The sequence below is a fragment of the Clinocottus analis genome, unplaced genomic scaffold (genome assembly GCF_023055335.1).
Source record: "Clinocottus analis isolate CAN_PGR_092001 unplaced genomic scaffold, fCliAna1.0.p SCAF_4, whole genome shotgun sequence".
Taxonomy (NCBI): Eukaryota; Metazoa; Chordata; class Actinopteri; order Perciformes; family Cottidae; genus Clinocottus; species Clinocottus analis.
Genome location: NW_027176153.1, coordinates 14962357 through 14988047, shown reverse-complemented (window position 1 = coordinate 14988047; position 25691 = coordinate 14962357). Strand labels below are relative to the sequence as shown.

Here is a 25691-nt window from a genome sequence, read left to right as displayed (position 1 = left end):
AAATTACACATAGCAACCTCTTTAATTTCATCCTTAAACACTCCTAAATATTAATCAGCCGTACATGTCAAGACTCTCAGGAGCAGCGAAGCCACATAAAAGCATGTTTGTGTAGACAGGTAGCAAACAGAGAGCGAGTCAACACAGAAAACCCACTAATGGCTGCTCATTAAGGCCGAGGCGGCCCTAGTTCAAAAGCACATAAGAGCTTCCAATAACCACAGGGTCATTCCTAACCAGACTTAAAGTTATACAGGGAAGTGGCCTCCATTATCAATCGCTGACTGAAGGGCTTGACAGTCAGGGCGGGTCGATGGCCCGCTGGCTCCGGTCCAACCGGAAAAGAGTCTAAATAAGGAACGTTCACAACGTCATAAAATACATGCAAAATGCAAACTAATGCCATAAGAAAATGTCATAAAACACGTCATTGAAAAGTATTTCGGACCATGCAAAAAGGGGAAACTTGGGTATTAGAAATGAACAAAAAGTCATAGTATAGCTTGTCATAAAGAAAATCATTGATCACTAAATGCAAGTGAAATGCAAATAATGTCATATAAAATTACAAGAAATTGCCAAAGTAGCAGTGCAGTATATAATATAAAAGTGTAATATTCCATAAAAAGCTCACAGTATGCAATGATAAACTAAACTTTTATAGTTTAACATGTCATATAGACAATTAGCGTTATGAGTTATGGCAAAAAAAAGTATTTTGAGGTTGATTTCGAACATTTAAATTAAAATAAATTCATCCATGGGTTGAAAGGGTGGTTTGTGCCAACATCTCAAGTAATTCCCTCCAGGAGTTACTGAGATATCACGTTCGCGAGAATGACGAATCACTTAAAAACAAATCACGGGAGCACGAAAATGTTTTAAATGCGGTCAAAAAGCGGTTTGCTTGCCCAACACAATGGAAGAGCCAAAGTGACATAGAAGGCCTTACAACAGTTACATTTGTGACTGTTGTAACGTCCTTCAATCAGAGGATCGGCGGTTCCATCCCCGACGCCGCTAGCCAATGTCGATGTGTCCTTGAGCAAGAAACTTAACCCTAAATTGCTCCCGTAGCTGCGCCTACGGTGTATGAATGGTTGATAATACTGATGTGGCACCTTGCATGGTGGCTCCTCCCATCAGTGTGTGAATGGGTGAATGATGTAACGTAGTGGTAAAGAGCTTCGAGTGGTCGGAAGACTAGAAAAGCGTTATACAAGTACAGGTCCATTTATCGTTAAAAAAAGATATAAAAATACAATCAGTATAGTACTACTTAACTGTAAAAAAAAAAGAAAAAGGGATTCAATACTTTTCAGAGTAGAGAATAATGTACTACAGTGGTAAAAATGTCTAAATAAAATTATTCAAAGCCAAGTTTTAAGTAAAAAGTAATATGTTGTTTTTCGGACTTCTTTAACTAAACTGCAATAGAAAAATATATCAGATGAGTGGTGCTCACCTTGTCTAACAGAACGCTGCTGGGATATATAAACAGTTACTAAGGATTTGGGCGAATTTGTGTGCTCAATTTCAGATTGATCACTTCTGAGGAAACATACCAGGTGGTATGGAGCCCTTGGAATGCATGAAGAAAGTAGAAAGCCTGTGGCTATAAGGGTGAACTGATAACACAGCTTGTAGCTAATGATCATGAAATTACTTGTCATAAAACTGTTTTTCCAAATAATTAGATAAAGCAATGAAACTAATTGTCAGTGTGCATGAGAATAGTAAATTATAAAACATACTGTAGTTCTTTTTCTGAACCGGTACCAGAAGAAACATTTGTCTTTTATCATCTGGGAACAACATAAACAGTCCCTTCAGTAGTAAGGGTCTCTGTTAGGGACAAGCCACTCCTTCTTTTGTCCATGTTCAATTTGTTGTAACCCTAAGACCTGCAATTGATTAACTTTATACAAAAGCAATAAGCGTTTTGGATGTTTTCCAGTTGAGTTCAGTGTTTCTTAGTGAAAAATTCCAGTCTGCGTTGTGCTTGAACAAGTGCACTGAAGTCTGGTTGAATGAAGTGGGGATGTGAAGGACAGCTGACAGGTATCAGTGAGAGAGGATCTGGATCTGTTGAACTTCATCACTGAGAATGTTTGCCCTCATGTGTATGTAGCTCCAAAGAGAACTAACATCAGGATCAGTGGCGGCTTTGCGCTTGCGCGATTAATTTTCTGGACGTGGAGCCTGCCGTGTCCTCTGAGACTGACCGCAGGTGAAAGCTTTGAACGGTGGAGGGGCTCCCACATCAGCACCTAAGCGCACACGGACACCGCCTTTAAAGTAAAAGCAGTGCCATTGTATTGCATTCATGACATGCATCTTATTTCTTTCTTTTTCTGTTTTGATTAACCTCATGCGGGCCGGACTGAGAGATTGCTGTGTTATCACATTTTTAAAGGGTTAATGTGTCCAGCTCTTAAATAAATAAATAAATCGATACACACACACACACACACACACACACACACACACACACACACACACACACACACGGAAATAGAAGAGCCAAAGTGACAAATACAATCGGACAGAAGAGGTTAAATAAGGACTCTGGAAAAGCAGCCCGTTAAATCAGGACAAGAGAGTCCCCTGCCCTCCCAGCCTCCCATCTTTCCTTCACACACACACACTCACCACAGCAGTGGCATCGGCCACTCCGAAGGCAGCCTTCTGTCTCAATCCTGTGATGTGGCTGCTGTTCTCCTGTACCTTTTCCAGCAGCTGGCGCATCGGCTTGCAGTAATTGGCCACTTTGCATTCCTTCAGGAACGCTTTCAGCTGCAGGGACATGGAGGGGAAGTATGAGAAAGGAGGAACCCGTGTAAAAAAAACTGAAAAGACAACCAGTCGACCCATACGGTGCATTTAGGCACAGCAGAGGAGGGTTTGTGGTTGTTGTCCCTGATGAGAGCAGGTTCAGCCTGGCAGATCCTGAACTATCTATTCAGATTTTAAACTCTCTTAATTAGTTGAGACTGAATTTACTTCTGCATCACCTGTGGAAGTGTGTATAATGGTATGGGGCGATAAAAAGAGACATAAATTTCAGGAGTCAGGGCCCATTCCAGGATTAGTTTAAAGGTTGTGTTACCTGCATGATGGTGGGCAGGGCGAGCTCTGGGAACCCGATGGAGCTGGCCTGAGTGTGGAAGTATTCCAGTATGAGGTCATATAGCTGGTCAATCAACCCGTCCTAAAATGAAACAAAACAGCAAGATTGGCAAGCAATACTAACCCTTAAAACATGAATGTAAAACTTGTTATTGAGACTAAAACACATGTGGACTGATATCTGTTTTAGCCTGTCACTGATTGACAACTTAGCCTAGTTTAGTCTGTTTCAGACCTCCGAGTCTCGACACACATCTAAATTCAGATATGTCTGGTGTGGAGTAGGGTTGGATGACTGGTGCCTACTGGACGAAACGCAGATTTTGGTGCTTCCTGAGGCAATTGAAATACTTTTTTTTTTTTACACACGACTCTGATGAGTCCTGGCAGCAGGTAACGATATCGTTTGTACAGCTACAGTAGCTAGTTAGCCATCAACCTTTTAACAAAGAAAATACTGAATGGTAAACGGTAAATGGTATCGGAAAAAGACAAAATGATACCCATCCCTCCTAGTGTGTAGTGCCCAATGATGGTTGTTTCTTCACATCAGACAATCAACCAGCACGAATGAGATTTACGCCTAAAAATAACAAATCTTAAAATCAACATATAATTCGATCGGCCAACAATGGTTGTCTTACCAGGTTAAGTTAAAGCAGTACCTGGCAACTACAGATTGGCCCAATACATATCCATGAAGCCATAAAACATACTGAAATTTAAATAGATTGATTCAAATGTAACTGAAAAACCTACTCGGCTAGAGCAAGCGAACCACCATCATCGAAATTACTTGACACGTAGTTTCCTCTCTTTGTCAATACAAATGCAAGATTTTCTAGCCTATGCGGTCTAACAAGTGTTCAGATTCATACAGATCAGTGCTTGTGTGGTCAGGTCCGCTGTGTGTGTGTGTGTGAGGCAGGGGGTCGTGGCAGCTGCCCAGGTGACGGCGGTGGAAATAGCTCAAGTGAGCGGCGTGTGGGGGATAATCCCAGACGGCCGTGCCACAATCCTCTTGGCTGCGGTGCTGAGCGCAGTGACAGAGGGACAGTTTAGAGCCCTGACAAGGGGCTTTCAGTGCTGCCCTCAATCCCCTTATGTACACACGCAGCTAACACGCAGTGGAAGGGAACAATGTAAAAAAACAACATTAACTAAGATTTGAACCACTTATCTGATCAGCTGCTTCTCCAACAAAGATCAGAAGCACTACTGGGAGCACACACCAGGCCGTGACGCAGCAAAACGGTAGAGGACACAATGTGTCCCGCTATCTCCTCTCACAGCGATTGCTCTTACCTTATAGGCTTTCTCCATTAGGTTGACGTTGCTTAGCTTCAGGATGACCGCAAAGTTGATGGGTTTCTTGCTAATTCGAGCTGGTTTCTTGTTAAATTCCACCTGTTGGAGGATCTATAAAGGAAAGATAGTGTTTACATCCAACTGCTCAGAAATGCTCAATTGTATTGGTTGTGTAGTGAAGTGCATACTATGAGAACCGGGTAGTAAATGGACACAAGGGGGGCAACATGTGACCTGACAACCGTAATTTATTTTTGGGATTATTGTTCTTTATTATTATTGCTTCCTATCAGTCTTTTAGTTTGACCTGTTGTCCAACTATCCAATCTTAACACAGCCATACTAAAGTAATCTATAGAAATAAAAAAGAGAAGGTCAAAGCAGACCTTAACTAATTAACTCTTAATTAGAACTTCCCTATTGCTCCTGCTTAGTTTCTGAATTTAGCAACTATATGCATTTAATAAAGCTTTTTTTTTCTTCCCTGGAAAGTTCAACATGTGAACCTAGGTAAACTACCACAGGTCCAGTATATGGTAATAATGTCCTTCAAGAGACAATTATCATTCTACACAGTTCACTTTATATCCTGCAGTGGGACACATTTCTATCTTAGTCTGTGAAAGTAGATTCTAGCCATTGTGTGGGTTTTTTGTCTACAAGCTTTAGCTTTCACATCTGCCCACAATGCGCAAGTGAATTTCTGTCTTGTATTTGTGTATCAAGCTATTTCTGACTCGCTGTATCTCTGTGCATTTCTGTGCATTTCTGTGCGTGTGTGTGTGTGGTCGTTACTGTGCTCAGTGTGCGAAGCAGAGCAACGCTCCTGGCCGGTGCTGTCTGTACAAACATAGGATGTGGTGGCGGTCTGCGGGGGAGCCAGGGGGAAGTGGGAAGGCATGGGCCAACCCTGGTGCATGCACATACACACATGAGTATGTGTGCGCGCACACACACACAACACACACACACACACAGCTAGTGAAGCAGGAAGCTCCAAATCATACACCCCCCTTGGAGATGCGAGAACACACACAGGCACAGACACACAGGAGGAAGGGGCTGCTTCTACTGCTCTAATTAAAACAGTAGCAGTGTACCTCAGCCTGCCTTTAACAGTGCTTTCACAAGGGGAACAGTAAGGGAGAAAAAGCATAGGAAATATTGTGCGTCACAAATAAACACGGTTTTCTGTCGGGGGGCTCCAAGAGGGGGCTCCGAGTGTGTGTACGGGGAAAAGGAGGTGGAGAGTGGGTCATAAGCAGGGAGGATGTGGTTTTCACAGCGTGTCAGGACCAGAGTGTAAACCACAACCAAGCCTTTATCGCTTTGGTCAAACTGCTGCATGCACATGCACACATCCCAGTGGGGCGAGCTTGTCGCTGCCGCCAGCACACCGCTCTCTGGCACATGACAGCACCGCCCCACGGCATGCATAAACACTTGCACACAAAAGACACACAGACCACACGCATAACACCTGACCCAGAGAAAATGTTGTCAGTTGGTGACCTGTGATTGGTCTGATAACAAAAGTTGTCTCACACACACACACACACACACACACACACACAGACACACACACACACACACACTTTCCCCCTGAACTTCTTCAGTTGTGGCCGTTGAGACCAAAATGCATTTCAGACGCCACTGATGTTTTCCACAGCAAACGACTGACGGAACATTTCATCACATCTATCTTTTCATCGTTTCCGTTTAAGACGAAGACAACCAACTGACTTTTGTTTATTCTGTCTAATTCAAAAGAAATTTACATCTTTCAGTTTAGTATACTTGTGAAAGAAACAATTGAAACTGCTGTTGACCTGACAAGCTGTATTACTCCAGTCAATCCAGATTTATGCACTGTGACTGCTGGTCATTGGAGATGACGTGAAGTCCTACCTCCAGGAGGAAAGGCAGCACCGGTACAAATGTGTTGGTGCTGCTTGACAGCAGGGTAAGGGCTCTGCAACAATGCATCCTCAGAGGGTAGTATCTTGATGATGGCACCAGTCTGTTCAGAAAAATAATACAGTGGTCAGTGTCTCCACCTGCTGTTGGCAAAATGTAGTGACATGGTTGTTTTCATACACCGACAAATTTCAGATTGCGCACTTTTAACAAATGACTAATAATACACTTTTGGGGGATGAAAGACGAAACATTAATTGTGAATTAAAATAAAATAAAACACATATTAATATTATTATTTTATATGCATATAAACTCATTTTTTGTAATTTAGTCATTACAGAGTAGTGATAAAGATACCTAAAGAAGACTGAGTATTTCAGTTAAACAATAAACTCTGTAATGTACAAAAAACATCATGATTACACTGTTTTTATCTTACCCTAAGTGAGTGTTACCATTACCCTCGCTGTGTAAATTTTCAAAACCACTACAGTCGCTTGTGTATTTTCTTGCCTTATTTATCAATTTTTGACAGCAGCCAGTCTGTCACTCATACAGTTTTGTCACAGCAGGAAACCCTTTATTCTCAGTTCTGCTCTGTTAATTTTCTGCTCAGAGCTTTATGTTGATGTGTGAAGCTAGTGTTGATATTAAGTGGTTGTTCAGAATAAATGGGAAATGGACTGCACTTATATAAAGCCTTTATATCTACCAAAAATGTGCCTCTTATTCATCCATATACCATACAATATCAACCGCCAATGCTGGAGGAACTGCCATACAAGGCGCTGGCAGGCACATTGGGCGTAATGTGGTGTTCAGTGTCTTCAGGACGCTGAGAAATATCAAAAGGAAAGTCTGGGATCCAATAGACAACCTTGTAATTAATTCACAACCTGCTCTAGATCAACAAGTTCATGGGTTTATCAGACAACAAAACTGGACCGATTTGTATTAAGTAGTTTGTGTGGTGGACATTTCAAGGACAAACTAGATTTGATCAAAAATACCTGAAAAATCAATGAGTTATTGAATTATTGATTTTCTAATTTTTGCATTTTGTTGAGCTGAGGATTGACAGAAAATTATTTTGGTGCGTTTGTCCACCGTGAGTAAATTTCCACACTCTAAGGTTTAATATTTACAAAACTAATTATGTTACCACAGAACGTCTCGTTGTGGGTAACTTCAGCCTGGATTAGAAATGTAAATGTAATAACTATTAATCATCTAAATGTCTATACCACACAGTAAACGTCCTGCATTCAAATCTTTACTTCACGTGAAGCGTGAAAGAGAGGTATCGATAGCATTTAAATGTAATTAACTTCTGCTCAAGGTGGAGCTTTTACTTCTAATGTGAGTCTAATGTTTAATGTGAGTTTAATTCAAAAATGTGCCCCATATTTCAAATGCTACATTTCCTAAATCCAATCTGAATGGTAACAAGTAAGCAATTAATAATTAATAAGCAAATAAAATAAGTTTAAGCAATTTTGGGGCACAATGAGTTAGAATAGTAGCATAATTCAATACGTTAGTCTCATCTTAACCTCATGTCTAAACATCATAATCAGTCTTTAGATGTGTGGGGTCCTTATATTTAGATGGCCCAGGCTGCCTACCTGACAGTAAAGTGTGCCCTAGTGGTTTTTCACGTGACTAACACACAACTATGTCATGGCAGGTTCATTGGACCAAAGATGGCACAGTGTCAAGTTGTTGGTGTGCATGTTGAAAGCGGCAAGCAGCAACACCAAAACCACAGGACAAGCATATGGCCGTTCCGAAGAGGCATGATTTAAACGGGCGACTACACATTATTTACAATACATACAGAACTATTAAACAGAACTAGCTAAAACAAAAAGCTTTTTAGAAACGCTGATAGATTATTTACTCAGGGTGATAAAAGCACCTCTAAAAATCATATTTAATATTTTCTAAAACACATATGAGAGTCTAAAACAACTTTGAATAATAAAAAAATATACTCACTTTACGGTTCCAATTATGACTTGGCAGAGTGGATAGATTAGAGGCTGGAGGACATCACTGGGGTGCAAGGTGCTGAGGACCCGGCACCAGAGGTACAGACAGTGGATATACTGCCAGTTATACACCGACTGGTACGTTTCCTACAAAACACGCACACATACCACAACAGTTAGTCAGTGTCTTATTATGTGATTAAAGCTCTATGAATTTCCATAGGATCTGAACCTTGGTTTGTTTATTCAATTATGTTATATTTTTCTTATTATTATATTATTACATTCACAATGTGTAAAGTACTAACTTGATCAGACACTTATGATATTTTAATTATTTGCATGCAGAGATAATCGTAGTGACTGACAGCATGGGTTCTCTCACCGGCACATTGCTGCTAATAATGAAGTTAAACAACTGTTTTGGTGAGACAATTGAATACCAGAAAAATAAAATAGGTATTAAGAGAGGGCATATGGCCTGTTGAACTTTCTTACACTAGCTCTAGGCAGCTTATACTACATAATGAAAACTTCAAATGTCAGGGTGAAAAGAGAAAAAAAGGTATTGGCCTAGACAATTAAAATAGGTGCATCCCTAAGAATAATCCTTTAATCACGGATCATAAAAATAACAAAATAGTTATCCAATATCTGTATCCCTGTAGACTAGGAGAGAATTTTAAATATGTCTTAATATGTCAACCTATGCCTGTTCAAAGCTTTCATAAGCACAAAAGCAGACCGTTTCCATGAGCACATACAGTCAAAAAACAACCTTTTTCTTCATGGTCATGGCGTTCCTGAGGTGGATGGCTAACTGTCGGATGTAGATGAAGGCGTGTTGGTAAGTGGCCTGTGTGTCCAGGGAGTACATCTCTGTAAGAGTTCGCTGCATGAAGTTGATCATGGGCAGTGCATTGGGAGATGTGAACTTACAGTTTTGTACGTAAGAAATGTACATTTGCTGCAAAAAGAAATAAAAACATCATAAGCAGGACAAATGAAAATACTAATTTAACAGGCTAGTTGTACATCAAATTCAAAATAGAAAATGAACTATCTTTTTAATCTATAGTATTTCATGAAATCACTCTGGTCCACTGTAAATCCAGGTCTGCTGAATACGCTTCCATTTCTGTATCACTTTGCATTCAGCTCACCTTGAGAATGGGGGCGAGATATTTGTCCTGCTTGTGTCTGCAGATCTTGTTGAGTGCCAGAAAGGCGAGAACCCGACTTGTCTCCTGCCCTGTACTCCATTGCTTCAACAATTGCTGTACACAAAGACATGAGATGGCTTATAAGTAAATAATTATATGAAAAACTATTTTTGCATCGTTAAACAGAGGATGACATGCCACACACACCATCCTATTTACGCATTACCTTCACCAGATGACGACACTGTTTGGGGAGAGAAAGGTAATACGGTACGAGCTGGTTGGCGTGCCGCAGGACTGCACTGATGACTGTAGCCTCTGTCAGACAGGATAACAACTACAGTAGGAGAGTAAGACAAAAGAGATGTTACATGGAAACGGAATTTAATACAGAGATGTTTTCAGGATGCACCATGGCTCAGACAGCTTGGTTATACGTTAATTGTTCTGTGTCAAAGAAAAACATTTCTCTGCACTTTTTCTGCTGTATCTTATCCGTCTACCTCCCAAGAATACAAGAGGCTGAAATCAAAGGGAGAGAAGCACAGGAGGACACATAGGAGAGACACTTGAATTGAAGAGCAAAACAAACCTGGACTACTCCACTGAGATACATCTTGATGTCAATCTGATTCTTCTGCCACTTGGTACTGGACGATGGGAGCACTACCCTGAGAACAAAGGAAAGTGAGAACTAAAACCTCTTTTCACAGCTACAAGCAGGAGGACTTTTTATTTTTATTTTTAAATGAGGCATCCACTTCATACTTTTTTTGGTCTTTTTCTGGCTTCAAGTTGAGTATCCTCTGCAGGGCTGCATAAATATCTCTGATACAGAACAAGACCAGGGCGTTGAACACTGCAGACAATAAAGAGGAAAAGATATTTATGCATATTTTTCTGGAGCATAACACGTTGAATTGTTCTGTATCATTCCAGTAACATTCAGATTAACCTAATATGTCTCTTTTTTTAACCACTTTTTTAAATGTGGTTGTTTTGGTTATTGCCGAACCCACTGCGGTTCTTTATTAGATAGGCTCTTTTTACTGTATTGAAATTGATGAAACTGTGACCACCATCACACTGGAGCACAACAATATTTAGAGCAATTTTAATTAATTCAAACTTAAATGTACATTTGAGGGTGTTAAACGGTAAAAAAAAAAAAAGTTTGGCAATGGCCGAATGTGTCTATCGACTCATCAGAAGAGAATAAATCGGACCAGATATTTGATGGCAGCTTTCAGTACTTGAAGCATTTCTATTCATTTAAAGCTCTATACATTGACATTTCTATAATGACAATTATTAAAATATAACAGTTTGAATTCACGTCTCAAACACAACATCCTACCTGAACTGTCAGACACTTTGTATCGACAAAGAGCCCCTCCTTCACCCTTGGTTGTGGCCACAGCGGCCTTAAAGGCCTGGGTTACTTCTCTGAAGAGACGAGGGCTGGGTTCCTTTTTCATTGCAGCTTTCCAGTCTGCAACCATTTTGTCTGTGACTTTGATGGTCTCCACTGCCTTCTTGGATTTCTTTGAACCTTTCTGACCCTCTTCATCGTCTTCATCGTCATCACCAGAGTCTGCCTCCTGCATGCAAACCACCACCTTAAGACAACCTTTTTTTCACTAATGAAACCATCATGAACTCATACACCAGCAGCCAGCTTACCTCCAGTGCAGATGGCAATTTGTGGTACTTTTTCTCATCCTCATCGTCAGAGCTGTCTGTGTCGTCAAAGTTTAGGAGGGTTTGGTCGTTTGCTTGCAGAAACTTGTAGAACTCTGGATCTTTGTTCTTTAACCTTGTCAGCTGGTCCTTGTGCTGAGAGGCTTTACCTTTTTTCCCATTATCCCTACGAAGAAAAAGAACCACAAAAAGTCAAGGGTTTGTCTGTACTTGATAGTTTTGCATACCGTTATTACCCTCACAACAAATATACAGTATGTACAAATAAATGAAACCATATCAAAAGACCCACGTCGTCAAGGCTTCAGATTCCTGCCCTTTCTTCTTGCTCCGTTTATTGGCTCTATTCAGCGGTTTAGTCTCTTCATCAGATTCATCGTCACTGGCAAAGCCTGCCAGCATGAACTCATCCACGCTGAGGTCTTCTAAATTCCTACAAAAACAAGACAACAATTCAACATATGAAATGAGTTGTCCAACATGTGTGCGTGTGGGGAGGTCTGTATTCATGTAGTTATATGATACGTTACTGATGCTAGTGTCGATCAAAACGTTTTATTTCACTGGCAGCTTTTTGATGAACAAGTCAACTCAGTCAATATTTTAATCATTGAGAAAATATTGAACATGGAGCTGATGTTAGATTTCAAGCTAACCACCTAAGCTAGCGCTAACAGCATGGAAGGCTAACACACTTTCGTACACATTGTCAGCGACGAGTCTTTAAAACTCCATAAAAACACGAACTAGACCGAAAACAGTTACACTAACAAACGCAACACGCATGTGTAACTCGTTAAAACTCTAATTATACAGCACGTAGTAAAGAAAATATCTACGTGCCTTTTCTGCTTCGCTGCCATGCTGGATCCGAAACGTGACTACGTCCTCAAACATCAATACCCACAATGCCCTGGTGCAAAACTAAGCGGTTGGTTTTGTGTTTCATGGGTGCCAATCGGCTAAAGCTTAAAATAGTTGACAAATGTAATTAAAAGACGCATTTTTCGTTTAATCCAGCGCTGAAGGTGGATTTTAGTTTTTTTTTACACACTATATCATGTAATATGTGACGCCATTAACACTTAATCGAACTATAAATTAAAGAAAAAGCAGGCGAGCACTGCAACCTTGATATTTCACTGTCGCAACCGGGTAGAAGAACAGTGTTTTGATGCTACACGTGAGTTTAAATGAAATGATCGGCTGCAATCACGAGACACAGGTAGCAGGAGATTCACAGAGCAGAGGGTTCTTTTGATTTATTATGCTTTGCATTACGCAGCTGAAAAGCTGGGTAAGCTTACAAACAGAAATAAATCATTGCTGTCATATCGACACCAACGACGGCTAGTGGTGAGTTCTGCTAGTGTTCCATCGGGCAGGGCTAACGTTAGCCAACCGGCCCATACAATCAATTATGACTTATAACAGTCGTGACTTTAATTTTACCATCATACTAAACTATCAAATGAACAGTTTCAACGCACGGTGTAGCCTTGCGATCTAGAAATGAGTATTAGAATCGGTTCATTCACTTAGTTTATCTGTTTTGTCCACGGTTTGTTTGATTTGGTGACCGGCTTAACCAAGGCGGGGGGATGTTGGGGTTCTGACCAATCACCGCGCTTCTTCGTAAAACCCCGCCTTTCGCGCTCGCGGAGGTTCATTTATTGAACGCACTTCCTGGCTCTGACCAGACAAAGGGGGGCGCTTAAGGTCGTTTATGTCCCCACAAATAGTAAACAAACAACCATTGTAGACGTTTGACATGTGCGCTTAAGAAATCGCTTCCTGCGCACTTCTAACGTGCAATCTCCACCCATCGCCATTATATTGCGACAGCAAGAGCAGTTGCTACTTTCATCTTCAGCAGTTCCAGCTCCACCTTAACATACGATGTCGGCTTTCGTACAGTTTTTTTGCATTGACGTCAACCACATACATCACGAAACAGGCTGTCTTCATATTTCGTATGCTTGAGTCAAAATATGGACAGATAGCCGGACACTCGTGCTCGTTTAAACCAATCTGACTGCGACAGTGGCTGATTTATCTCCCATCACTTTGAGGAAGACACTGCGTCCAAGGATAACCGCAACGCAACCACCGGTAAAGAAATGACACATTCATCCTCTCTATTGCTGTTGCAGCAGCTGTTATTCAAAATAGATGGAGTGGGGGTTGGGGTTTCTTCAAAGGAGGCTGTCAATGAATATAAACCTCCTTCGAGTGTCCAACTTATATTAGAATGCAGCATTTGTGTTTCCAACAAGGTTGTGCATGTTTGTTAAGGAGCCACATAGTCTTTGTGTGGATGTCAACCAAGGTTTTGAGCCAGACAGGGGAGAGACAATTTTAAGAGGCGAGTCTGGAATGAACAGGGCAAGTGATTTACTCTGTTAGTTTTATCTGTGGCCATTGTGTTTTCACTTCTGCCTTAACCTCCTGTGTGCCCAATGCCCATGTTTCAGCTTGCAGCATTGTTCCACGTTATTCCTTTGGGCATGAAAGCAGATTGTCCTCTCATGGAGGAACATGGTTGGTGTGTTTTTTTTGTGATCCATTGTGTTTTGGAAAATGGGAACCGAAACTAGTCGCCAGACAGCTGTGGTGACATTTGAGATGTTCCTTGGTGGGACAGTGCAGACTCTTTTCAGTGCCTCTGAACAGATGATTATGATCCATTTATTCTCAGTGTATCGGGTATTTGGCCAGAAAGACATGTGGAACTCAACTTCATCAGAATAGATATGTTGTTTTGTTTGAGCCTGAAGTCTTGCATGTCTTCTGATAACTTTGTGTTATTGTCACAAACAACCCTCTACATTTACAAACCTGAATCTATAATTAATTTAAAATGAAAAGTAAAACATCACCAGAGGATAAGGATATTTCAAACAACAAATTATGTCGAAGCTTTGAGTATCACAGCAGCCATTTCAGTATATTTGAGTGAAAATATTTTCTTTAATTCTGTTCTGGGCCGGTGATGTTTCTAATTTAGTTTATGTCTGATCAACTTCATTTAGTAGTTTGCCTTAGTGCATCCTAAATATTTATTATAAAACAACTTCTGAGATGCTGCGTGAAGACAGTTATGCAACATTCTGAAGTGTGTTCTCCATCGAAGAGCAGGGTGGATGAGAGTGCTAAGGAAACTCAGGCTACATCCTCCTCTTCTCCCAGCCTGCATACCCAAGGCTGCAGTTGGGGTAAGGTGGATGGGCGGCTGGGTGGGTTTACACAGCTAAACTGGTGCAATTAAACTGGCCAGTTAGGAGGAGTCATTTTAATGAGATAAACCAAGACTGTCCATGAGATGAGAAGTCAGCATTGGTTTGATTCCAGTTTAAGTTTAAGTAATAATTCCCATTCTTGGCTCTCTTTTGTCATAATGTGATTTAATCAGCCTTGACGCTGCATGTCAAATAATTAGGGCAGCCAACCTACTACACTTTGTGATTGTACTGAGGGGCTTACTGTCAAAGCTGTCAGGTCAGGCACTATAACAGAAAAAACAGGTACAATCATTGCTCAGGACACCTATCATAACACCTGCCTCCCAGCAGATCAACTAAGCGCTCGCCTGTGCCATTTTGTATATTGACAAGACATTTTTTTTAAGTTAATGACACTGGTATTAACAGATATGCAAATGTTTTTCTGCATGTTTCAGTTGCCCAAAGTGCGGCCCAGGCCAGAGCCAGCGACTGCCACATCAGGCACCATGATGGAGGGGGGCATACAGCTGCTTAACCGCGATGGCCACAGCATCTCGCACAACTCCAAACGCCACTACCACGACTCCTTCGTGTCCATGAACAGGATGCGACAGCGTGGCCTGCTGTGTGACATTGTGCTCCATGTCTCCAACAAAGAAATCAAGGCGCACAAAGTGGTGCTGGCATCCTGCAGCCCCTACTTCCACGCAATGTTTACCAGTAAGTTCAGTCCACACACACTGCCTGTCTTCACTTTGCTTCATCCCTGAAATCCACGTAGCCCAGGATGTTGCATGCTTCCAGACACTTTAAGCTCTGACATCAAGCTGTGCATAATTTTTGCTCTGTTGTTAAGAGTTTGATAACACAACAACTTGCATGTGCAGTGAATGCCACCTCATCCATTCAGCATCATCGCTTCCTTTCGTCTCCTCCTGTCTGGGGCACTTGTGGTCAGATGAGTGAGTGTGTGTGTGTGTGTGTGTGTGTGTGTCATTTACTCCCTGTTTTGAGGGTACAATGTGTCTCCAGACATTTAGTTGTCTGGCTTTGAGTCGCAGCTGCAAGGCTTCCTCTCGTCTGACTAAGTCACTAATTGGCCCATTTTAACAGAATCTGCAAATCTTTCATGATCATCCAAATGGCAAAATCTCAGCTTCCCTTCAGATATTGTCTTTGAGAATGCTTAAGTCAAGCCTGATGTTACCTCACACATACACACAATAAGGATCCCAGTTACTTCGATACAGGTTATGAATGAAACACTGCTATCTGATGGATACTTTGTATTGGCCAAAGCCTAGGTATTCGTATCGGTGTAACCCTACTTCTAAGGAATAAGAGATGAAACATTTGACTGCTGACGTGGAACCTCCCGACACAGAGTTATGCAGGAACACGCATGTTGGGCAAGGGTGTATAGATTCAAGATAAACATTTCTTAAAAAGTGACACAATTTTGTTGTAACAAACGATTTAATGGACAGCAACAGATTTTTACAGCAGCGCTCTGACATTAGGAACCTCCATGTGTCAGCATGATTAAACCGGGAGGCAATTATATCAGCCAGAGTTTTACTAGTTATAATTCATAGAAAAAATGTAACCGCTCTCGTTGTGTGCGGTCATGCAGATGAGATGTCGGAAAGTCGACAGACCCATGTGACCCTTCATGACATTGACTGCCAGGCTTTGGAGCAGCTGGTCCAGTACTCCTATACAGCAGAGATTGTGGTCGGGGAAGGCAACGTGCAGGTAGAAGATTTCCAATTTATAGACAAGATTGTTAAATTAGACTTGTGTTTTGACCCCATCCATCAAACTGACTGGGTGTATTTCCACCTGTAATTGCACTCTTTCCAGACGTTGCTCCCGGCCGCCAGCCTGCTGCAGCTCAACGGGGTGCGGGACGCCTGCTGTAAGTTCCTGCTCAGCCAGCTGGACCCCTCCAACTGCCTGGGCATCCGAGGCTTCGCTGACACGCATTCCTGCAGCGACCTGCTGAAGTCGGCCCACAAGTATGTCCTGCAGCACTTTGTGGAGGTGTCCAAGACAGAGGAGTTCATGCTGCTGCCACTAAAACAGGTAAGGCCCATGATTTCTCTTTCTCCTGCTCTGCCCACTGCCGACTGGCGCTTTTAAATGAAGTCGATTTAATGGTGGTATATTCATAGTGGGAATAAGTTGTTGGTAGATCTATCTACTGGTAACTGCTCCCTCAGTTTTCCGGTAATTTGCTGAGCAGCTTTGTTAATATTCAGTCACCATGGCGAACATGAATATTAAAGTAGAATGTTTTCTCAATGTAAAAGCCCCTGCCCACAGGACACAAACATGACCAGGCCTGTGATGATGATGATGATGATGATGATGATGATGATGATGATGATGATGATGATGATGATTATTCACTTTTTGGTTACTTGCTGCTTACTACACTTTTTTTTATCAACTTTATTAATTTACCAATTTTCTTAGAAATATGCCAAATAAACATGATATATAAGCATACAGGATACTAAGAAACACTCAGTTTCGCTCCTGCATTTTGTTTATCACCCTTTCCTCACCAGTGGCATTGCTGCCTGTATATGCCTGTGTATGTTTTTCATCTTACATGCTTGCCTGTTGTTGTTTTCTTTACCATGCATTAGAAGTACCTCTTTTCTTCCTCAGCTCACTGCATCAATCACTGTCTCTTGTGGCTTATTTTCATTCCCGTGCTGACATGGACTACTTTATCTGGCGCGTCAACTTAGCCAAACTATCACTTATTTATCAGCTGTGCTCAGCAGTGGCAATGCTGTAGTCCCTGTCCTGGAAGTGGAAATTAGGAAAAGCCAGTGACATTTTACCACAGCTCTGTATAGAGTTCACAACATTGCTTACTTCAATAAAGTATCCGGGAGGGTTTATTTTGGGGTTTAAACATTTTACTCTTGACATTTTCAGACAAGGTTTTTAGAAATGTAGGGAAGATTTCGGCTTGCCTGTTCAGTATTAGCCATCAAGCTGTGCTGCTGTGGCCAGAAGTTTGATTCCTGGACAAGAGAAATAAACAGCTATCGTGCCCTTTAGTAAGGCACACGACACCAACTACTCCATCAGAGCCAACAGGTCAGACTGTGGTTGTACTGACAATCTCTTAGTGTGAATGTTAGTTGAGCAGGGGGTTCCTAAAAATGGGAAACTATGCCAATCGAATTAAGGCTAAAGAAACAATCTAGGCAGAGTCTTTGATGTAAACTTAAACAGAAGGGAGGGCCCACCGCCCATAATCAGGTGACTATACCTAAATCGTAATTGCATTTTACATTAACACTAAGTTAGAATCCACAGTTTACAAACCTAATTGATTTGGTTGTGTTTTCACATTCTTTCGTTTTGCTTTTCTTAGGCCTTTGGTTTCAGGCTGCATTTAAAAGCGCAGGAAGTGATACGTTCCTCCACTAAGGTGTAGGATGGGTTTGTCTTGATGTCTAAATAAATAAGAGAACTGCATCATCTTTTAGATGACATGGTGTCTGTTTCAAACAAATGCCTTGTTCAGCCTTGCCAGGTGGCAAAGAATGAAAGTAAACAGCATCACTTTGCTGTTATCTTCACGTCTCTCTAAGGAACAATCCCTACTGCACTAAAGAGATTGGGCTCCATGAGAGCAAAACACTACGTTTCAGAGTCAAGGTCTTCGAAGCCTTGTGGCTGAATCTGCAACGGGAGTGTGGAGGACTGTCCATTAAAACAGACCAAGTTGAGCTGCAGAACAGCACATTCAAATAGACCATTTTCTTTTCATTACATATTTTTCTTTTTCCAGTCTATTTCCTTTGGCTCATCATCCCATTCTGTCTGCAGCTGTTCCGTGTCTGGAGTAAATCTGCATCGGATCTTGATTCATGCACAGGCTGCTCTGAAGGACTCTGAGATCACAGAGCTGTGAAATATGTCCCATATTTCTTTCCATGTTCTGTGATGGAAGTGGCAAGGCATGGCGAGGTTGACATGACGAGTCTGAGTTAGTGACGCTTCTCTGACTTAGCATCACATGCATGACATTGTAAAGACAACAAAGGATGCGTGCATCCTAATTATTGTGTGCCGTGGTGTATGAAGACATCTCAAGCAGACAAAACCCATTCATACATTCCTCAATCCTGCTGCCCTACTACATGGAGCCATTCCTACACACTTGTAAACCCATTCCCCTCCACAGACACACAATCATTTGTCTGAGTTAATGTGATGCAGTACCTCTGCATGTACTGCATCACATAACTGCAGGGCGGGGCAGTGGCAGTATTTTCCTGTGTGACTGTGGATTAGGGCAGGCTGCTCCTGGGAGGCTGCTAACTGTTGCGCTGCTCTGGCCAGGCTAGACAGCTGCAGCAACTGGCTGCTCTGGCCCCACCCAGCCCTGCCAGCGTTGGGTTGATCTGGGAACGGTGCCAGCCAGCCACTCAGACTGCAGCACTCGGTGTGCCTCACACATACACCTATGGGAAACTTAAATATATCACTGACCACTTCCCCACATACTGACCGTGATATAACACACGGGCATTATTGAGTTTCGCTTTATTTTGAATCGAGGGATTCTGTTTGGGTGTTTTGATAGAGCGTTACATTTCCATTTTCAAATATCCGTCTGGCTAAAGGACAACAAATGAGACGAGAGAAGAGAGGCAGCAGTTCATCTGACAAAGTCAGGTACACGGTGCAGTAACTAATGATGTCCTCGGCCAATACAATTTGCTTCCTGTGTCGATATGTTTTTGGTCGGAAGCTTTAAATGTTACTGCTTGTTTTTTCCAAAAGCAAATTCTGTCAGTGCTTTTCCTGATGCTCCCAGTTGAATTAAAGGCACTGGAAGTTTGAATTGTGGAAAGTTGCATTTGTAAAAGAATATATAAAATGTCTCTCTTCTTTTTTGTCTTGCCCATGTAGGTGCTGGATTTGATCTCCAGTGACAATCTCAACGTGCCATCTGAAGAGGAAGTGTACCGGGCTGTGTTGAGCTGGGTGAAGCATGATATAGATGGACGAAGGCAACATGTACCCTGGGTAAGACGTTCTTACTCATTTCTGTAGTTGTACCATACTCTTGAGAAAAACCGCCTCCCATCACATCCTCTCCTTTCTCTTTTCCTGCCCCCGTTAGCTGATGAAGTGTGTGCGGCTGCCACTGCTAAGGCGAGACTTTCTGATGAGCAACGTGGATACAGAGCTGCTAGTGCGACACCACTCTGAGTGCAAGGACCTCCTGATTGAGGCTCTCAAGTACCACCTGATGCCTGAGCAGCGGGGAGTGCTCAGCAACAGCCGGACGCGCCTGCGACGCTGTGAGGGTGCAAGCCCTGTGCTCTTCGCCGTTGGTCAGTGTGCCCCTGAAGGTACCCAGTAGGGTACACCTAGGCCACACTTCAATAAATTGCAATTATCGGCAGTTCAAACATCAGCATTTTTATGCTGGGATTTATTTTGTATGGTGGGATTTAAATGTATTAGATGAGATACTTTAAGGGATTCAAGGGATCATCTAATGGCTTGAATAATTTCTGGATTTTAAGGGTGTAATATGCAGAGACCTGTATTTTCTCTTTTCTGATTTTGCTTTCTACAGGACATACCTAGGCATCAGCAAAGAGTCTTTGGGCCGCATGTGGTGGTGTAACTTGTTTAGGTGTTCAAAACCCGCCCCTCGGGGTCTGATACTGAGGCACAAGGCACCATTTAGCGTCTATATGATACAAAACAGCTGTATTTGACGACTGATGGGGACAGGTTGTTGGATCGCTGTGTGTTTTAATGTGCATGTGCTCCGGTGTTCCCCCTACTCCTCTCTCCCTTCTATTCTGTGTGTATATTACTGCTATCGGTGTAAAAATTCTTCAACGCCGTAGGGTTGTAAGGAAGTGTGTTCATCTGTGCTTGAAAAGTAACTGCCATAAAACAATCTTGAATTCCTTGCTCGCTAACGCTGTTCCCACCAATGCTGCATATTATACTTTTTTAAAGAAGCAGTTGGTAACTTTAATTAAATTAACTTGTTTCATAATTGCTCAAACGGTTAGACAGATACTCTGGTTCTTCTAGCTCCTCTTAGTGCTCATAATGTAATTTGCAAAATTCTACCACGCCTCGAAGGACCAAAAACCAAGAAGTGTCTATGCAGTGTAAACCCGGCCAGTGAGGCTTCTTAACTCCTATATATATATATATATATATATATATATATATATATATATATATATATATATATATACTGCACTGAGCCCAGAAGTAAACTTGGGTCTCGGCCAAAATCACTTTGAAAAATCCCCTGAAATGATGGCATTCATTTTCCATAGTCACTGTGTTCCTTTTATGAAAAATATATTTTCGTATTTACTTAACTGCCTTCTTGACATCAATGCATTGTTTTTCACCGTACTGTGTTTGTGTGTGTGTGCAGGTGGCGGCAGCTTGTTTGCGATCCACGGGGACTGCGAGGCGTACGACACCAGGACGGATCGCTGGCACATGGTGGCTTCAATGTCCACGAGGCGGGCACGGGTGGGCGTGGCAGCCATTGGGAACAGACTTTATGCCGTTGGAGGGTAAGTGTAAGAACTACAGTGTTGAGCTAGTTAACTAGCTAGTTAACTAGCTCAACACTCTAGACTTGTTGGCGGAGACCAACAGCCAGTTAACAATTCTAGTTTTCAGAGCATATAGGACCACATGCTTCCACGTCAATCATCAAAAACTTGTTTCTATGAATTCTATATTCTATTTCGCCTCCTCAGGTATGATGGCACCTCGGACCTCGCAACCGTGGAGTCCTACGACCCCATCACGAACTCCTGGCAACCAGAGGTTTCTATGGGCACACGGAGGAGCTGTTTGGGTGTCGCCGTCCTGCACGGCCTGCTGTATGCTGCTGGTGGTTATGATGGAGCCTCCTGCCTCAACAGGTATACGCAACTTTTGGTGATGAACGCTAAACAACCAGATACTTTTTAGCGACATTGTTGTACCCTCTGTTACTGTGAAGTCTCAATGATGTTTTCTAGGCTGGGTCTCCAAATACATAAGGCAGCCTCTCAGGGTCAATATTATGAATACAAGCTTTTCTTTTCCCTTTCAGTGCAGAGCGGTACGACCCTCTGACCAGTACGTGGACCTCGATTGCTGCCATGAGCACCCGTAGGAGATATGTCCGAGTAGCAACTCTAGGTAGGAATTTGCAACATTATATGAAGTAAAAACTTATTAACTGTATGTTTATGTTTCACCGTTTGCATTTTAATATTAAAAATCCAGAGGGAGTTACCATCTTGGTATTCGCTAATATTTATATTCTGAGTGTTTCCTCCCTTTTCCCCTCCAGATGGCAGCTTGTATGCAGTGGGAGGTTATGACAGCTCCTCACATCTCGCAACAGTGGAGAAATATGACCCCCAGGTAAACGGCATGCTGTTCAATTTATCATCAGAGTAACTGGTCTGCTAGACAAAACCATACACTACGAATGTATCTATGAACCTGTGACCAATGCTCAGTCTCTTGTTGTCACAAACAGAGCAACACATGGACAGCTATTGCCAACATGCTGAGTCGGCGCAGCAGTGCCGGGGTGGCCGTGCTGGACGGCATGCTGTATGTCGCAGGGGGCAATGACGGCACCAGCTGCCTGAACTCTGTGGAGCGGTTCAACCCCAAGGCCAACACCTGGGAGGGAGTGGCCCCTATGAACATACGCAGGTTAGCCTGCATCCAGAATTCATATGGGTTAAAAACAGAATGGTAAAGTGCAGGTCCAGCGACCAAATACTTCTTTCAGAACAGTTTTAATAGGAAGAAAAAATAAGAAACAAAAAGAGAAATCAACTTATCCAACGGTAAAGAATGTGATTAATCAAAAATTAATTGAAGCCAATGGTACCAGCAGGGCGAATAATGTAGGAAACCTCAGCCATCGGGAGGACCTGGTTCTATTTTACCAACGGCGCAGCTTAAACTCTCAGTAATGAAATGCTGAAATGCAGTGTCCTTTTTATCAGGCTTCTTAACAACCATGTGAATACTGTAGTTCCCCCAGTTTTGCCTTAAACTAAGTAGAAGATAGCATCTCTTTTACAAAAGCTAATGAACAAAGCTGTCTTGTGTTGATTTTGTAAAAAAATACCTTTGTTGGGATAATTCAGTTGTGTGAAAAATCCTAGCTCTTCAAGGCGTACGATTTGGGGCATTCGGATGTCTTCCTTACTAAATCTTCTTACGGGATACACATCAAATGACCTATTTTTCACAACAGTCGGCTCTTTCTTATTTCTTAGAAGAGGGAACTTGTCCTGCGGGTGATCATCAAAGCGGGCGTGCATGCACACTCACAGCATTGTACTGATGGGAGATCTGCATCAGAGGCTGATTTACAGATGTAGCTGTCTTACTTTTGAGAAAACATCAGCAGATTCACTTATTCCCCAGGTCCCGTGACACACACACACACACACACACACACACACACACACACACAGAAACTCACCATTGTGTCCATTATTAGTTAATGCAATAATAAGGAAGCTTCAGTATTTTCTATTTCCTCATGTGTCATCTTTCACTTTTTCCACACAATCATTGATAGTGTTCAGTGGTCTTGTATTTTGTGAATGTAATGCAAAACCCGCACCCACTATAAATTAACGGGTGCTGGCTTCTATTGGCAAGCTGTAATAAATGTGTCAAGATTGTTATTCACTCCTGATAAATGCTCAATAAATTTATCAGAACATGGCATATACAAAATATGTCTGTACCTAACATTGTTGAATTGATATACTGAATTAGTTTATTTCCTCCTTCCAGGAGCACTCATGACCTGGTGTCTATGGACGGCTGGTTATACGCAGTGGGAGGTAACGATGGCAGCTCCAGTCTCAACTCCATCGAGAAGTACAACCCACGCAGCAACAAATGGGTCGCGGCCTCCTGCATGTTTACTCGACGCAGCAGCGTGGGTGTGGCTGTGTTGGAGTTGCTGAACTTCCCTCCACCCTCTTCACCCACCCTCTCGGTTTCCTCCACCAGCCTTTGACACGGGGTCACCGCTTGGCTGACCTCAGCCTCCGCTGCTACAGCCCAGACCGGCTCTGGGAAGAAACGCAACTGCTCGGTTTGAGACTGGGAGGAGGACGGGAGTGGACAGGTAAATGGAGGTGGGTGGGAGAAGAGAAAGAGGGAAGGTGAAGATAAGGCTCCTGGCTTCATAAATATACAGTGACCTCCAAAACTAGTGGCATTGGTAAAGGTTGGCCAACCATAGCAAAAGAACATTTTACTCGATAAATAAAAAAGTGAATGTGCAGTATCCTGCACATTCACTACAAAAAAATATTCCACATGTAACTTTGAATTGTCATAAACAATTACGAGACAAATTGTGATACCTGAATGATCCACTTCAACATATTACATAATATTCTGATTTTATGTTGAGACCCGTCTGGCTCCTCTTTCCCAAGTTTGCCATTAATTCTGGACTGCGCTGTATCAGGTCCGGACGCCTGAAACTCCACTGTACAGCTCCACCGTACAGACGCCAGCGCCCGCTCTCCAAGAGTATAAAGATGTGCCTGGATGTGTGAACATTCTCCCACCACTCCAGTGTTTAACACACTCATCGTGAAACATGGTGGACACTTAATTCTGTCACGTGTGGCGTAAATGTTTTTGGTTTGATGTTGTTGTCTTCTGCAATACTTTTAAGTTTGACATCAGGATTTTTTGCAATAATGTAAAAAGAAGAAGAGAGAAACTGAAATTTTACTTTTGGAATGTAGCTTTGGACTCAGTATACATGCATGTTTACAGATCGACTCCGAACAGGAGGATAAAATGTTGTAGTGCCGCTGTGCCACACTAGGTGGTGGTAACAGGCAACGTTATAAACCTTTCCCACACTGCAGGACAGCATGGACACAGAGAGAGAGAGAGAAGTCAGACCCTTAGAACTGTATATGAGTTTATTCCTTTTTCTATAAAATAGAGAAGAATTGTGTCGAACTATATGTATTTTTAAAAAATTATAAATTATAATATATTCTGGTTTAAAGGGCAGAAACAGAACAGATCTATGCCTATTTAAGAGGGGTTTTGGTATATTTATTTAGGTGTGTGATGTGCATATCGTCAATTGAAATGACAAAGAGAATGTTTAATGGAGAGAGAGGTTGTTGTTCAGTTTGTGTGCATTTAAAGTTTCTCCTGGTTAAGGGGACTGTTTGTTGCATTTTGAGATGCTGCCTTTTCCTTTACATTTCTTAATGTTTGTTCACTGCCACAAGCATGATCTCACATAATACCTTACCGTATCGCCGCTACATTAGTGCAAAAGGCTTTAGTTGCTTGTAAACCTATTGACCAGTCAATGAAAGGACTCCATATGTTTTGAATTACTTTTAAGTGGACATATTCCTTGGACTCATGACAAGTTTAAAATGGCATTAAAGCAGCAAGTAGCAGTTAACCTACTGTACACCAACACTTGACACTAATGAGTAATGCTGTTGACACTTGGTGCTGTCATATTTCCTTCCATACATAATCAAGTGTGGTGTCTTGTTATATTACCTCATTGTTGAAATGGATCCAACTCTGTTGCGACAAGTTGAACTAGAAACAACTGTACAATTATCGGCAGATATACTGGCTCTGTAACGTGTGGTGGATGACACCACTGAACTTGCATCGTCGGAAAATAAATGGATTACCGTGAGTCATGACTCCATACCGGGTTCAGTTCAGATTTGATGTAGCGCAGTGAACTAATCCAAACTTCTGAGAAGTTGCCTTTTTTTTCTTTATTCTTTTGAAGTATTTTGTTAATCCAGTTCTGTTTATCTATGACTACCTTACGTCCCATTTGTTAGAGTGGACACAGCAGAATAGTGGCTGTGATGGTCTTATGGAGATGCTGTTATTCTGTAAAGTCGCAGTGAGTCAGGGCCAGGCTTTAAGAGATGTGCACACAAAACCACATTCGACTTTGCCCTCCATTCTGCTGATTGAACTGTAAATACAAAAAGAGTTCATCTTAAATCCATTTGTGTAATTCCAATGTGACTGTAGCTATATTTTGTTTTTGGTGTTCATTGTGGTGATATTTGTTTATTTATTATATGTTTGTTATTTATGAGGAACTTTAAAATATTGAATTTTGCACTATTGCGAAATGGAGCAATACACTGTAAAAGATTAAATAAAGATGTTTTCAG

At 41.9% G+C, this 25691-nt stretch overlaps 2 protein-coding genes across 6 annotated transcripts in view; one reads left to right on the top strand and one right to left on the bottom strand.

Annotated features, from left to right (window-relative positions):
- Positions 1 to 12107, bottom strand: part of noc2l (NOC2-like nucleolar associated transcriptional repressor) — a 16426-nt gene extending 4319 nt beyond the window's left edge. Inside the window, exons 1-14 of the mRNA XM_068598400.1 lie at positions 12056 to 12107; positions 11505 to 11645; positions 11195 to 11378; positions 10869 to 11112; positions 10280 to 10370; positions 10104 to 10182; positions 9738 to 9848; positions 9512 to 9625; positions 9127 to 9315; positions 8356 to 8495; positions 6346 to 6457; positions 4435 to 4548; positions 3110 to 3211; positions 2653 to 2796 (exon numbers count right to left, since the gene is read on the bottom strand). Coding sequence (XP_068454501.1) covers positions 2653 to 2796; positions 3110 to 3211; positions 4435 to 4548; positions 6346 to 6457; positions 8356 to 8495; positions 9127 to 9315; positions 9512 to 9625; positions 9738 to 9848; positions 10104 to 10182; positions 10280 to 10370; positions 10869 to 11112; positions 11195 to 11378; positions 11505 to 11645; positions 12056 to 12075 — 1785 coding nt within the window. The 5' untranslated portion in view covers positions 12076 to 12107. The remainder of the gene's footprint in view (positions 1 to 2652; positions 2797 to 3109; positions 3212 to 4434; positions 4549 to 6345; positions 6458 to 8355; positions 8496 to 9126; positions 9316 to 9511; positions 9626 to 9737; positions 9849 to 10103; positions 10183 to 10279; positions 10371 to 10868; positions 11113 to 11194; positions 11379 to 11504; positions 11646 to 12055) is intronic.
- Positions 12108 to 12380: 273 nt separating this feature from the next.
- klhl17 (kelch-like family member 17) lies at positions 12381 to 25662 on the top strand. Of its 5 annotated transcripts, none has more exons than XM_068597554.1 (12): positions 12381 to 12395; positions 14892 to 15156; positions 16070 to 16191; positions 16300 to 16521; positions 19381 to 19497; positions 19595 to 19826; positions 20888 to 21032; positions 21222 to 21389; positions 21563 to 21651; positions 21806 to 21879; positions 21998 to 22179; positions 23284 to 25662. In XM_068597554.1, the coding sequence occupies exons 1-12, from the start codon at positions 12387 to 12389 to the stop codon at positions 23510 to 23512; spliced, it is 1854 nt and encodes a 617-aa protein (XP_068453655.1). In that variant the 5' UTR covers positions 12381 to 12386; the 3' UTR covers positions 23513 to 25662. The 5 variants fall into 5 exon arrangements, with proteins under 5 accessions (XP_068453655.1, XP_068453654.1, XP_068453653.1 ...); XM_068597553.1 differs by lacking the exon at positions 12381 to 12395 and adding an exon at positions 12402 to 12437 and having other exon boundaries at positions 19595 to 19808; XM_068597552.1 differs by lacking the exon at positions 12381 to 12395 and adding an exon at positions 12402 to 12437.
- The last annotated feature ends 29 nt before the right edge of the window (positions 25663 to 25691 follow it).

What these genes read in the sequence shown, in the direction of transcription:
- klhl17 (XM_068597552.1), top strand. Translation starts at nt 12,411, where the DNA reads ATGATCGGCTGCAATCACGAGACACAG. An exon ending in GCTGCAATCACGAGACACAG is followed by an intron (nt 12,438 to 14,891) that starts GTAGCAGGAGAT and finishes TGCATGTTTCAG; the next exon opens with TTGCCCAAAGTGCGGCCCAG. An exon ending in GGAGCCTCCTGCCTCAACAG is followed by an intron (nt 21,390 to 21,562) that starts GTATACGCAACT and finishes TTTCCCTTTCAG; the next exon opens with TGCAGAGCGGTACGACCCTC.